This window comes from Haliaeetus leucocephalus, unplaced genomic scaffold (genome assembly GCF_000737465.1).
Source record: "Haliaeetus leucocephalus isolate CR32 unplaced genomic scaffold, Haliaeetus_leucocephalus-4.0 Scaffold240, whole genome shotgun sequence".
NCBI classification, from domain to species: domain Eukaryota; kingdom Metazoa; phylum Chordata; class Aves; order Accipitriformes; family Accipitridae; genus Haliaeetus; species Haliaeetus leucocephalus.
This window is the reverse complement of record NW_010972676.1, coordinates 45,453-59,939: the sequence shown is the minus strand read 5'-3', so window position 1 is coordinate 59,939 and position 14,487 is coordinate 45,453. Positions and strand designations below refer to the sequence as shown.

The following is a 14,487-nucleotide window of genomic DNA, read 5'->3' as shown; positions in this document are numbered from 1 at the left end:
AGATGGATGATGCTTGTCTTTTCTGCTTCTTTTGTCATTCATTGGCTAGTCTTTGCAGTGCTTTGGTATTTGCTGGCTGAGATGAATGGGGACCTGGAGCTGGACCATGATGCTCCACCTGACAACCACACTATATGTGTCAAGTACATCACCAGTTTTACAGCTGCTTTCTCCTTCTCACTGGAGACGCAACTCACAATTGGTTACGGCACTATGTTCCCAAGCGGGGACTGTCCCAGTGCTATTGCACTGCTTGCAATACAGATGGTCCTGGGGCTCATGCTGGAAGCCTTCATCACAGGTAATCCTTCATATTTAATCTTTAAACAGAATAGGTGTTAACAATTAGATTTAAGAAATGGAGCTATAAATAAATAGTGATCACATTGATATCTGAAAGAACAATTAAGTCAGTCACTACAAGTATGATGAGAGTTCAGCTATGTAGTAGTAGAATTTAAACACCTTTCATTAACAGAAGACATAAATCAGGTGATATCAAGATTTGGACTTGACAGTTCCACTATTCATTGGACAATACTTGTGGCAAATCCCCACTCACCACTCTCAATCACTTATTTCTTATACCACTATCTCTAAGTTTTTTCCATGGAATTACAATATTTAAAGTCAATTTGGTTTGATTTTAAGATTTACTTTTGTCTAGCTGAAGTATTCTTGTTGATCTTTAACTCCGTGTTTAAGTATTCCTCAGTACCTAATGTCATGAAAATTTTTACGTCACAGCTAGTTCGAGGTATTTTAAGGTATTTAAAATAATTTTCAGGTTTAAAGTATTTCAAAAGACTTCAAAAATACACAGGTTAGTTTACTGTGTGTTAAGAAAGAGCTTCTCCAGTGGTAGCACACCAAGATCAGGTACTATTACCAATTACAGCAAATCAGGGCAAGCTAACAGCTCTCCTTACTACAGCTACAGTTCACTCTCCAAATATTAGTAAGCAAACATAGTTTAGAAAGAGAAGCATTTTAGGAAAGCTATACTTTTTGAACAAAAATGGGTTAGTGTGATGCCAGCCTAGCAGTTTTCAAACATGCAGGCTGACACTAGAAAGACCATGTCCACCCAAACCTGCTTCTATTCCTTTGGACTGTTTCACAGAGCTCAGACTGCAGGGAATCAACCCCGGCATGGCGCTCATATTCAGTTTGCTCTTTTCTGTGATGCAGGTGCTTTCGTGGCAAAGATTGCCCGACCAAAGAATCGAGCGTTCTCCATCCACTTCACCCGCTCTGCTGTAGTGACACACACAGAGGGGAAGCCACACCTTATGTTCCAGGTGGCCAACACACGCTCCAGCCCACTGACTAGCGTCCAGATTTCTGCTATACTTTACCAAGAACAAGAGAACGGGCAGCTGCACCAAACTAGCATTGACTTCCACCTAGACAGCATTACTTCAGATGAGTGTCCCTTTTTCATCTTTCCACTGACCTACTACCATTCAATCACTCCATCTAGCCCCCTGGCTGCCCTCCTCCAAAGAGAATCTGCTCACCATTTTGAGCTGGTCGTCTTTCTGTCAGCTGTGCAGGAAAGCACAGGAGAAACATGTCAAAGGAGAACATCCTACCTCCCCTCAGAGATCATGTTGTACCATCGCTTCGCCTCCGTGCTAGCCCGCAATGCCAAAGGTGAGTATCAGATCAAGATGGAGAATTTTGACAAGACTATTCCTGAGCTCCCAGCTGCAGCTGACTCAAAGAGTCCAAAAAGGACTGACAAGGAGATCCGCATCAATGGACAGCACGCTGACAGCTTCCAGCTCTCCGAGACTGTCCTCGCAGAATAGAGAGACCAGACTTTGAACTTTGTGCTTTTTTAATTATTATTACATTAAACTTTCAGGTTCCATTTACAACCTTCCTTCCTTGCCATCTTCTAGTAACCCTTCTCTTGTACTCCCATCCTTTTGATTACAACATGACATGCAGAGTAAAGAGAACTGGTGTGCCCATGTAAGTCGAGGAGAGGCTGGATTAACCACCCAAGACAAAATCAGGTAGAAGAATCACAGATATAATTCTTGGAAATTAAGAGAGCTACCTGCTGAATTCACCAGACTATGATTAAAGCTGCACTGACCCTGAGAGACCTTCAAAACTCCCAAAGCTGACCAAAATCATAATTAACCAGCTTGTAACAAAATGGACAACAATACAAAAGAAAAATCTCAGTCAAAACCAATATGGAGTCATTCAGTAAATACATTAGTTCTGGGATAAGCAACTCTGTTCACCCAAGATCCTAATGTTTCTGTTCTCTTAACTCTTTGGGGATACAGAGTTATATCTGTTTTCAGATGGCTGAATTCACTCTTAGAAAGTACTGCCAATCTCTCATGGCAGTGAAAAGCACTCCTGCTGTGCTTATTAAGCAAAATTGTAAATAGTAACTGTAGTTCTCCATTCTGCCAAATAAGAGAACATCTCATTTCAAGACAGGTCTCTGAAGACACTATCAAAAAATCTTGATGTATATGACAAATGCTGCAGTGGAATTTTTTTCATATTTGGAAACACTGAATAAATTATTTAGCAGTGGAAAACAGACTATTCTAAATGAATTAATGTACTTTTTTTTTTTAAAGGATCATACATTCCACATGTTCTCACATTTGCGCTGCTTGTTTCAATTAGATCTGACCCAGAAGGATGCACTATATACATAAGAAATAGAACTGCATCCATTTATATTTTATGCTTTTTAACATCAGTATTTGCCTGTACACACAGCACAAAAATATTTAGAGACACTTGAATCAATTTTAAAATAAAAGATTAAAACAAACTATACATGAGACTTTTGTATTTAAGTGCCTCATAAACCTATTGCAATTAAGACACTGTTCTGAAGCTCCTAAATAATTTAAGCAGCTAAAGGATAAACAGAATGATGGACAATTATTTCCAAGCTCTCAACAAAAGCAGTGCCTATTATGTGTTCATACTTGAACAGTCAAGGATCAAAATAAAGTAAGTTATCTTTCAAAGGTAAAAGACTTTTCCCAGAAACCAAGATGCCAAAAATAGCAACTTTCATTGACAACAGCATAATACACTACCGAATACACTTCCTTTTACCTTCACTGAAGTGGTCAGCAGCAGGAAAAATGGTCTCAAGCTATCTAATGAGATACTGTTTAACTGAATTCTTCTCAAGCCCTAAAACTCTTAACTCAAGTGTGTTCACAACCCCAAAAAGGTCAGCAAAAGGCTACTTTGTTTTAGGGTCTGGGGAAATAGGAAGCAGTCCTATAGAAGCTTTTCACACAGGAAAGGGGAACAAGGCAAAAGGCCCACGTTTTCATTCCAATTCAGCTCTCATTCCAAAATTGTTCAAGTATTGCCTCCTCACATTCCAGACCTCAGACAGATTTGGTTTTATCACAGATACTCTCAAAATCTCTTATTAAAAATCTAATTTCATGTAAAAGCATTAATGAATGTTGTAGAGCTTGAAGAGGAACACACTATCAAGTTACATTGCCTTCATCCCTAGTTTTCTTAGATGCTGACCCATATCCAACCTAAAGAACCCTTTTCCATCCTCATATCAGTACCAATAATTTTTAATTGCAAAAGTGTTATTTCCACATTCTCTACCAATATAAGACATTGAGAAGAGTCCTACAAATTAAGAACCAGTGCAAGACCAGTAGAACAGATTCCTGTGTAAAGTGTGAAATAACCATTTAGGAAAAAAGAGTAGCATTCTGTGTGAGGTATTGTTTTTCCCATATATCACATGCTCCAGTCTCAGACAAACCACATGTTCTAAACTTCAGATGCATAATCCCAACAGGATTGTACTATAATCTCAATGTTTAGAGCCAAAGCTATAAAAAGCTATTTTTTATTTCATTTAACATCTAATCAAAGTATGGGCTGCCTCATTTGGTTTCTAAATGACTGATACTTTTAAGTTCTCCTGGTTTTTAAATTATTTTCTATTTATAATTTGGTTTAAAAGGGGGTACAACAGCAAGTATAAAGGAAAAAACCATGTTTAGTATACACTAAACGCTATCTTCAAATACTACATTTTGGAATGCAAAGCTAAAGAATGCTACAGAAGTAAATTAGACAAACACAAATGTGTAGTTACTTCAGAACAGTTGCAGAACAAGAGGTAGACAAAACAGCCCTATTGCTTTTACAGTTCCAGAGAACTGGTGAACCATGGATGTCTGATAAACTATTGGAAGTATGCCATGGCCCAAATTGGAATACAAGCCTAGAAAAATTGCTGATGGGCTCCGATACAACAAAATTGCACTCTACTCTTTGACTAACATTGCAAGAGCAAGCTGGTAATGAACCTTCTTTAGATGCACTTCTTGCTAGAGAGGTAGGGAAGAAAAACAAGCCAGAGGAAGGGAATGTGCAATTCAGAGAAATTCAACATCCTTTTTATATTCACTTGAACACCCTTTTTATATTCAAGTCTTCTTAACCTAACCAAAAAATGCATATTAAACAGAACTCAAATCAGGTTCCAGAACTGACTTACTGAATGTCTTGTTTACTACATTACAAGTTATTTACTACCACTGTGTAATTGCTGGTAACTAATCAAATCCCTTCAGCTACTAAGCTGGTATTAGTCAAGAGGCTGCACAGAAAATTAAGCAGCTTTTGTGCAGTTCTAAAAGACAGCCATGATCAAGAAAACAACTTGTTCATTTTCTTTACTAATGGCTTCAGCCTTGCAGAAGCAATGTGGGTTCTCAATGAAGTCTGTCAGAACTGTGACAATCTGCAACAAAAATTCACAAATACTTTGTGCATCTTCAATTTGCATGCTGAAACTAGAAACATTATGTTGAGAATCAGTCAAATGTGAACTTGCAAACTGTTGTGAGCACTGAAAAAGCAATCATTAATTTTTAAGAACAGTATATTGATTATATTTGAGAAGTAATTCTTTGTTGAAGGTCTATTACTGCTTTAATCTCATGACTTTTAATTGACAGGTTCTTGCATTGTCATCCATTATGAATGCCCAGAAGACTTTAATATTTGATCTCTTATTAATTCTGTAATGTGATCACCCAGAACAAAGAACATGAAAAAGCTGGCAACTCAGTAAATTACATAATTTGAAGCTCATCCAAGGCCCTATGAAAGAGCAATGAAAAACTGAGGCACAATAAAGTTAAGAGAATAAAAACCTAAACTAAGGAGTTTAACTAGGGTAACAGAAACCAATATCTGCATCAGCTAAAACATGTTAGCCTGAACTGTAAGCTGCATGTCAGTTCTCCCCTTGCTCTTTCTGCTTCGACTGCTTTGTGTGGTATACTAGTGGTTGGTATTAATGTGGGACTTCTTTTGGCACATCCGTATCCCTATCTCACACTCAAAAAGGAAAGCCTTTACGTAACAGTAACTATCTGTTGATTAATCAAGGTTTGAGTTAAAACAGACCAACACCTTCTGTTAACTTTTTTTGTGGTCTCCACCTCATTTCTCTTTGAATGTAAAGAGGAAAGAAATAGTCCTCTCATTTACTGGGACATTAATCTCATTAGAGATCTCATTAGCAATATGCAAACATAAATAACTATTGTTAAACAAAATTTTTATATTAAAACTTCAGAAAGATTGCAGGTCTCTCGCCTCTATCATACTGTGCTACAGAGCTTTTAGCCAAGTAAGATCAAACTAGAAGAGAAATAGAACAAGAGACTTAAGAGGAGGAATCAGGTACTACAGAAAGGTTCATGATTTGAGAATAAGCACACCATCCCTCACAATGAACCAGGACTTCCAACAAAGGACAAAGGGACACCATCTTCTCTAGAGAATGGTTCACAGAAGATGCATTCCAAAGTCCTGATCACTAGTAGTTGCTACAAACAAGACATGCTCCATACTAGCTGAAGCACTAACCCCCACATTCAGGCAGAAGTCAGCTTCAGTAAGGACATCGTGCATACTGTAAATTCTTCTCAATTTCAACTGAGAGAGATACCTCATCCTAAACTGACATGCAATATTTTTATCACAGTCCTGATAAGAAATGTGGTACATTCTATAGTGTGGATCTGGAAGTGTTTTAATTTTATCACAAAAAGAGGAAGGGGCTAAAAAAATTGAATCAACTGTGGTAGATATTGCTTTTGCATCCATTTGTCTTTTGTAAAAATGGAGTCCAGAAATATCAGTAGTACTTTTTTTTTCCCCCCTATTTTCATTTTTTTTTTCCCCCAAGAGGTCTCTGAATATAAAGACACAGTGGAAGTCCAAAGTTTCACTACTGGCACATAAAGATGGACAATCTCAGACCAATCCCAAGTTATTTTTAGAATTATTTTTACTAGTACAAAACCTCTCACTAAGCACAGCTGTGGTACATGCATGTGGAAACATGCCACAGAGAAAGAGCAAGCTCCTACCAGAGACCAATCAATGCATGATTCCAGAAAGCAAAAAACCACTGCAGTTACCATAGAACCAACGGATAGAGGGGAAGTTCCTTGAATGTTCTTACCACTCTCAGAATACAGATTTTAGCTAAATAGAGGTGTTCCATCTCCAAGATGACAACCCACTCCAAGTTCAGCTGAAAATTCAGACAAACATACTGGGTCACAATTAAGGATCCAGTATTCTGCCTGAACATGGCCAGTGTAAAACATTTAAGAAACAGGAGAGGAATGGCAGGGGGGGAAGACCAGATTATAACCTGAATGAACAGAAGATCTGTGTAACAACTTAAACTAATTTGACAGACAGTAAATGCATCAGCATGGGAACCTCAGAACATTGCTGCTGGGATCTACCTCACACTAGCAAGCATTCAAAAAACCTAACAGTTCACATGGTCCAGAAGTCCTAGGTACCAAAATAGCACACCCCAGGAACGTTTAAAGCTGCATTGGAAAGGCATATTGCCGCAGCACACCTGTTAATCAGTACAGCCTCCTTTCACAGATGTACAGGAATTTAATTCCAGCTGTAGACATCACATCTTAATTGAATAAACAGAACCTACTTACTGCAGATTTTTCTTATCTAAAACATGTAAATGTCTAATAGTGAAAACAACACAAAATAAGAAAAACAACACTTTGAGAACACATTTAAGTGACCTGGCACAGCATCATGAATCTTGTATCAACTTGGAGCAGTAAGAAAGGTTTATGTACATATATGTCCCTTACCCAAAACACCCCCTGCTCCTCCCTCCCATTTTCCGCCCATACAGTAACAAAACCATACCTGGATCTTTTCGCCCTGGTTTTTCAAAGCGTCTGTCTCCCCTAGAAAGGCAGAATAGAAGTTTCAAATAAGGTTTTGGAACTACCCCACTCATTTTAGGTATGGCTTTTTTTTTTACTCAGTAGGGGGCTTATTTAAAATCAGAGCTTGATTGGACAGTATCTTTAGAGGTCTAAGTGACAACTGATATCTTCAGGAACACTGATACACACACAGCCTTTGGCAACTAGATATGTTTTGAAATGTGCCCTTAAGTACTGTCAACAGTGCTGAGACTAAAACTGAAGCAAATCCTTTAGCAATCCATATTTTCACCCATCATTTCCACTGCAACTGTCACAATTTATGTTCTCTTAAAGTAGTTCCTTCTTCCTAGGAACTCAGCAGAAAAATTACTTACAAAAATGCTCTTTGACTTACTTCTAAGTTTCTAGAAACATTACTGTGTTGACTCCATCTTAGAAATTCAGACACTCCACTCTCAGATACACCTAATCACCTTTCCTGAAGGGTTTTTATGAAGTCAAAAGGCACAAATGGAAGGTGAGCAGATGTATGTAAAAAACTTTAAGGGCTAGTGTTCTGTTACCTTTCCTCCCAACTCTGTGATCTGTGCATTTCCCTGCCCCCTCCTCGCCCAAATCCACCCTCCACTTCATCGAAACTTCTTTGGTAGAAACCGCTTTCTCCTCGGCCTCTGCCTGAAAAGACAAAAAAAACAAGTGTTTGTACAAATAATAACAAAAGTTGAAAGACTCAGGTAGGTTTCCTCTTCCTGATGTCCCTGTGAACTAATCTTGCAGCCTTAAGCCCCGGTGAAATTATCTTGGGCAAAGGTAAAAAGGAACGAAGACTGAAGAAAGAGTCTTATGTAAAAATTCTTATCAAGAAGCACAAGATCAGACAGAATAGCCAAACAATTCTGAAATAAATACTATGCAGAAAAACACAGAAAACAGATACTTTCCCAATAGAAATTACCAAACAAGGATGCATTGTTCACACAACATGCACACAGTACATATGTACTTTACACTCAAAAATCAGAATAGTGGAATCCACTATACTGGTACTGCACTGCAGATGTACTCTTAATTACTGCTCTAAGGTTAATAAGGGAGAAGAAAGCTTCACTACTATTACGTTCTAATGATTCCCAGCAGAAATCTCCCCCAGTAGCAGTGGGGAGAAAAGAAGGATCACAGGATGGGTATAGGCAGGACAGCATGAAGAACCCCAATAGCTACATAATAAAAATTATCCTCCTCATTTTTTCAAGAAATGATTCTCTGGAGGTGGCTACCAAGTATCAAGCCTCAAGCCAAAAAGCTACACATGTATCCTCAAGTAAAGCATCCTGAAGCACATCTTCAGTGTTTGGGTAGGTGCAGGTTGTTTGGTTCAAAACAAAAGAAAAAAAACACAACAGAAAAACAACACCCCCACACACCCCCAGACCTTCAAGATAGCTTCCAGTACTGGTTAGATTAATGGCTGCGGTCAAGTTTCCAGATCTACAAAAGATAAACCCTGCTTCAGAAAGTACCACAGCAGAAGAAATGGGAGGTTTTTTTATCTGCTAACTTACCATTTCAAGGATCTCATGGAAAGACAAACAAGTGAAACACATCAATCCACTGGCTGTCAGGACAATTCCTTTCCTACATACACATGCGGTCTCTATAGTCAAGTCCAAGAACCATAAAAGCACTTGATAAAGGGAATTCTTGGCTGTGAAATTATCACAAACCTCAATCCTTTCATATTTCTCTCTTCCTGGCTTCAAGAAAACAAACACCTCAAAGGATGAGGTGCAAACCAGGCCAGGGATCTGGAGGAGTAAGACAGAATGACCAAATGAAACAGGAGACAAAACACCTTGAGAATGGAATCCAGTCTCTGTAGTCTTTTGAAGTAATAACAAACCTCTACATCTAAAATCTAAAGACCCCTGGATGCTTCAGGGAATTGTACCACATCAGTGTCTTACGGAAAGAGGCTCTAAAAAAATGGAAATAATTAAGGCAGTTGCAACAGTTTCTACTATTCTATACCAAATCTCTTGGGGGGAAAAAAAAATAGCTTTCCAGGCAGAGAAAAAGAAAAGTGATCCCCAGATAATCCAGTCAGGTTCCTCAAATACACACTGATTTTCTATCAGGCAGTACATGTTGCAGGGTGTATAAGGAAGCCACAAAGTTAATGTCTGTACAATTTCTCCTTCTGCTTCAGAAATAGGGTTTCAACATCCTCTTTGGACAAAACTATCCTGATCCTAGCACCAGCAAAGCAGTTCAGTGGCAGATCTCCTTGTCACAGAAATGCAGACTTCCTTACCACAGAGTTCTGGAGATGCTTAAGTTCAGATGGAAACTGGACAAACTGGTAAAAGATAAATAAAGCTGATATTTACTACACATAGAGACCACATCTGGCTCAGGTAATGCACTGAGCTGCAAATGTTTAGAAGCTGAGCATATATGTGATGCTTCTTCACTTTTGTGTTTTTACCCAGTCCTTATTTTTTTGCCAAAGTGTCATCTTTTGGCTGTTGCTGGAGACAGACTACTGAGTTGAATGAGCCCTTGCCTGATTCAGTGTAGCTGTTCTTACACAAACTCAGGTGGAGACACAGGAGCTGACTGAGCACTCAAGGCAAGAGAGGAAAGATTAGTCTCAGACCTTTAACTGTACTGTAAACATGAAAGCCTTCACTATGGCAAGTCCACTACTGCAAGGCTGACCATAGTCATGAGTGCAAAATAAGTTGCGAAGGCAAGAGACAGTAAATATGTGATACAACATAAAAAGTAGCACAATGTTTATTCAGTTAAGGCATTATGGGTCCCCTAAGATGCTGGGAAAGGACTTTGAGCTGTTATTCTTCACAAGAACCCAGGGAAGTTTAAGCATCTTATGCAATGGCAATCTTTGCCTAGTTTCTTCACTACAGGAAAGCTCTCCTCCTTCCTCTCACAGGAGATAATAAAGCAAAAGCAGTTCACAAGAAAAAGCCACAGGCAGGCAGACAAAACAGAACAAAGGCACTGACTCATCTCACATCTCTGAGGTAATGGAAGTGGAAAGTTGCATATACTTTTCCAACAAACAAAATTGGTTGTCCTTCTCTGTTTTTTTTACAGTGAGTGACAGCAACATTTGTAGTGCTCCCCTTCCAGTGCAAGCAAGCATGGCTACACACTGATTACTGATAGCAGACACACAACTAGCAGAACCAGAAGGCTGGGGATATGGAAGATTTCATCAGCAAATAAAGCAAGTGTCCTGTATAAGGGAAGAACAGAATTAAAGCTATTTTAACAGCAGCATGGCTTATGGCACCTTTAAAAGCATGTGAAACAACCGCCCGCGAAACCCCTCCCCCCCCCCCCCCCCCCCCCCCCATCACAGTTCATCAGTACTTCAGTTGTGCTCAGCCACTGAAGTAGTCTGAATTAAAAGATAACCTTGCAAAAGATTGAAACAAATGATCTCAGCAATTCAGTTTAAGGCTGCCTGTGGGGCCATGCTACTCAACTCCCAGCTGTACTGACACCATACAGTACCAGACAGGACCTATTTAAGCCACTTCTGCCCTGGTTGTGTTGCCACCCCCTTCCACTGCATTCTCCACGGCACACCATCAAGGTGTGGTAACTTGATGTACCCATTCAACAATACCCAGTAGAAATATATGTGCAACTCCAGCAGAAACCAAGCAGACCCTCTGTGTGAGCAGCATACTGCATTAAAACAGATCCTACCAAGCTACAGAAGATAAATAGCTAGTTAAGGAAAACCATGGTGTACAAAGTCAGTTATTCAGCAAGTATTACGTAGATGAGCCTGATCTGAAAGTACACACTAGGACACAGCTAACACTGATAACAAAACATATGAAAAATGCTTGCAGAGAGGATAAAACTGCTCATATAAGCAGACTGTTCACCATTCTGTTTCTGCACTTCTTGGCTTTTTTTTTGTGGCTAATAAATCTAGAATAACATGCTTATTTTAAATAGAATGCCACTTCTGAAAAAATGCATGGCACATGAGGAGCAGACTTTCTAAGTGTAGATGTTGCACAAAGTATTGAATGCAAAGTCAATAGATGTCTATGAACCCTTCCATTTAAGAACCGAACGGAACAGCTATCATTTGTTATTTCAGTAATTCCTTAAAAACCTCAGAATGAGGACCTCAATACACTGGATATTGTAATCATAACAGCCAAAAGTCTCTAACCTGGAAAACAGACAAGTCTGAATTTGAAATACAAAAAATACAAGACACAAGCAAGAGGGCAAGAAGCAGCACACACTGTCATTCTGACTGTCATTACAAAAAAAAAAAACCAACCCACACAACACAACAAGCAAATTCTTGAAATTACAGCATGACTGGAGTTTAAGATCTACGATCATAGCCATAGTACTGTGTGGGAAGAGCTAGATAACTGTAGTTCAACTACTGCTGTTTAGGTATGAGAACTTTCCACTTTCACACCATTTACACACTTACCAACAGCAGCAAAGACAGATTACAAAGGGGAAAGAACTCTAATGGGAAGCAAAGCACCCTTCATAAGGGTCTTAACCGAAAAGGAGAACAGCTACAAAACAAGGTGTCTGTAAGCTTACAGCCCATTCCAGGGACTATTTAAGTCTCCCCTTGTCTGAGGCTCTTAGTCATGAATGTTGACATTCCAGTCCCACCAGCACAAAGCACAGGGCTTAACTGCACACCACAGGGAGCTCCCAGGAAAACAAGTCAATTAGAAAAAAAAAAAGTCATGTGCAAGTACTTGGTTTCTTTAGAGAATATAACTTCAGAACTAAAATGTTTCAGGTTTATGTCTCCACACGACACATACAGTATTAGTGATGGCAGCTGCACACTGCAAATGGTTTTTAACAGTAACACCAAGTTGTATTTCAGCACACAGGCATAAATATTTTAAACAAAAATCAAAGCAATTTCCACACAGAAATTATTTTCCCATCAGCTAAACGTAATTGTCATACGACTTGAGGTGACCATTGAGCAAATATTTACTGAGTGTTATGTTGTAGTTTTAAATATTGATAAAGGAAGTCACATTTAAAGTTCTAATAATAACCTTCCTTTACCAGCATTTCATCCATTCTTCCCTTTGCCAATCTGTTAGACTCCCTCTCACGATCCCAAATGCTTGAAAACAATTCTGTGATTTGTGCCTCAGTGAGGGAACTTAATTAATATATCTAATCATACATGCAAATTCTCCCCTGAAGTTACTGTTGTGCAAGTCACTTCAATACAGTAATCAACTTTTGGTAAAGATGAAGCCCACATTTGATCAGCTGCAGCTTTGCTGCATATAATGATGTAAAGCTCATGAAGAGCACCAGATAACCTCTTGAACCCAGGCAATTTTGCAATGCAATAAAGAAAAATGTTTTCCAACTGTTAAGTGAAGCATTTCATTTAATGAGCAAACTCCAAAGAAATTCTAAGTCCTTTTCACTGTAATTTGAAAAACAGAACTGCATTTAAAGCTTGCTACTTGCAAGCAACATATTAGTTTTATAAGTTAGATGTCAGTCCTACACAGACCTCTTCATAAATAACTATTAGAGACAAAGTCCTTAATTACAAGAACATCACTTGTATAATTATGAAGAAATGTAAGATTTTGTCCTGGCAGAAGCCCTAATTTTTTTGCTAAATATAGAAACTTTGGGAACACTCATCATGCCTAAAGCCCAAGACTAATTGCTCATGGAAAGAAAAGGGGAAGAGCGGAAGAAACATGCAGCAACCAGGATCAATGGAAGACGGAAAGCTCAGTAATTTACTGAAGAAATTTACTGGAGAAATGTGTTCTTTACAGCTTAGCAGAAGTAAGAATGACAGTAGCCTAACAAGTACAACATATAATGATTCATGCCAATTAAGAAAGATGAAATGAGGATGAAAACAAAAATAAGTGAAAAAGATGAATTTTGCTACAAAGTTCTTGAGCTACTATTTCTTAACATATCTTAAAGAATGAAGTACGAAAAAACAGGAATATATGCAGTAGAAGCTTTCAAACAGTCTTAATAACACGGCATGTATTTTAAGTTCTGTCCACTAAAGTGTAATGAATCAAACTTTATTGCCAAAAGTTCCATGCATACATAGATATTAAATATTAGAATTACTGGATTAGAAGCCATATTCTGCCATGTTTAACCCTATGACCTCACTGAAACTAGTGGGGGCAATTAAAAAGCAACCCACTGCTCACTGCATAAGGATGACATTCATGGTTCATAGTACAGCAAAAAAAAGAACACAAAATTTGACAAAAGAAAGAAAAATGGCAAATGAGAAGTGGTCATGGTATCTTGATATTGAAACTAGAGAGCATACTAGTGGTCATATGATCTCAAATCACCAAGTTTTAAGCAACATTCATTTCATTTGCAGAATTAAGCCTTAAAGCATCTAAAAAAATAGCTAAGATGTATTCCTAGCAAAAGTGAAACATGGATGGTAGCAATGCAATATGCACATTAACACAGCAAAAAACCCAACAGCTTTCAAATGTACAACAGAAATATAACAAGGTATATATAAGTAAGAGTGTCACCCCACCTCTATATATGTGCACATACTTTTTTTTTTTTTTAAAGCATTTGGGCAAAAGACAATGATAAATAAAGAAGGTGAAATGACAGGGAAATCCAGTGATAGCCTTGTTAAAGTTTAAATGTATATGCCTTAGCCAGTAAGCAACCACAAGAGGACAGATGACAATCTACAAATATCTGAAAGATGTAAACTAAGAAGAAAGCAGGACTAAGCAATGAGAATAGAAATGAGAGAACAAATTAAGTCAGAGCAAAATTCTGGTCAAGCATTTAATTATGTATGGAAGTGAGTTCTGAAAATGTTATTGAAAATATCACCAGTTAAGGACATTTAGAATTAAATTAGAAAGGACCCAAAGAGAAACCTCACCTAAGCACCTGCAAAGACAGAGGCTACATGATGAATTATTCCTGATGATATTTCCAAGTTATTAACATCTTAGTATTCTAAACATAACCCATCATATTTATATATATACAAAACCCCCAAAATAGTGTTCACAGCAGTATGCATATTGAAAGGAAACTGCTAAGATAAACTTTGGATTTAACAATTTCTTTTCAATCTAGTGATATGGCTTGAGGACATTTTCTCAATTCATTTGCAAATGTTCAAAGTGAT

At 38.2% G+C, this 14,487-nt stretch overlaps 1 protein-coding gene and 1 long non-coding RNA gene across 12 annotated transcripts in view; both read right to left on the bottom strand.

The window, feature by feature from the left end:
* Positions 1-14,487, bottom strand: part of GIGYF2 (GRB10 interacting GYF protein 2) — a 79,429-nt gene that overhangs the window by 42,042 nt on the left and 22,900 nt on the right. For all 11 annotated transcript variants that reach the window (XM_010568160.1, XM_010568164.1, XM_010568167.1 and 8 more), the window contains 2 exons: positions 7,838-7,949; positions 7,249-7,289 (listed from right to left, as the gene is read on the bottom strand). In XM_010568160.1, coding sequence (XP_010566462.1) covers positions 7,249-7,289; positions 7,838-7,949 — 153 coding nt within the window. The remainder of the gene's footprint in view (positions 1-7,248; positions 7,290-7,837; positions 7,950-14,487) is intronic.
* LOC104832163 lies at positions 44-1,592 on the bottom strand. Its single transcript, XR_774391.1, has 3 exons — positions 1,521-1,592; positions 198-320; positions 44-118 (listed from the first exon to the last, which is right to left on the bottom strand). It is a non-coding gene; the product is annotated as an uncharacterized LOC104832163 (long non-coding RNA).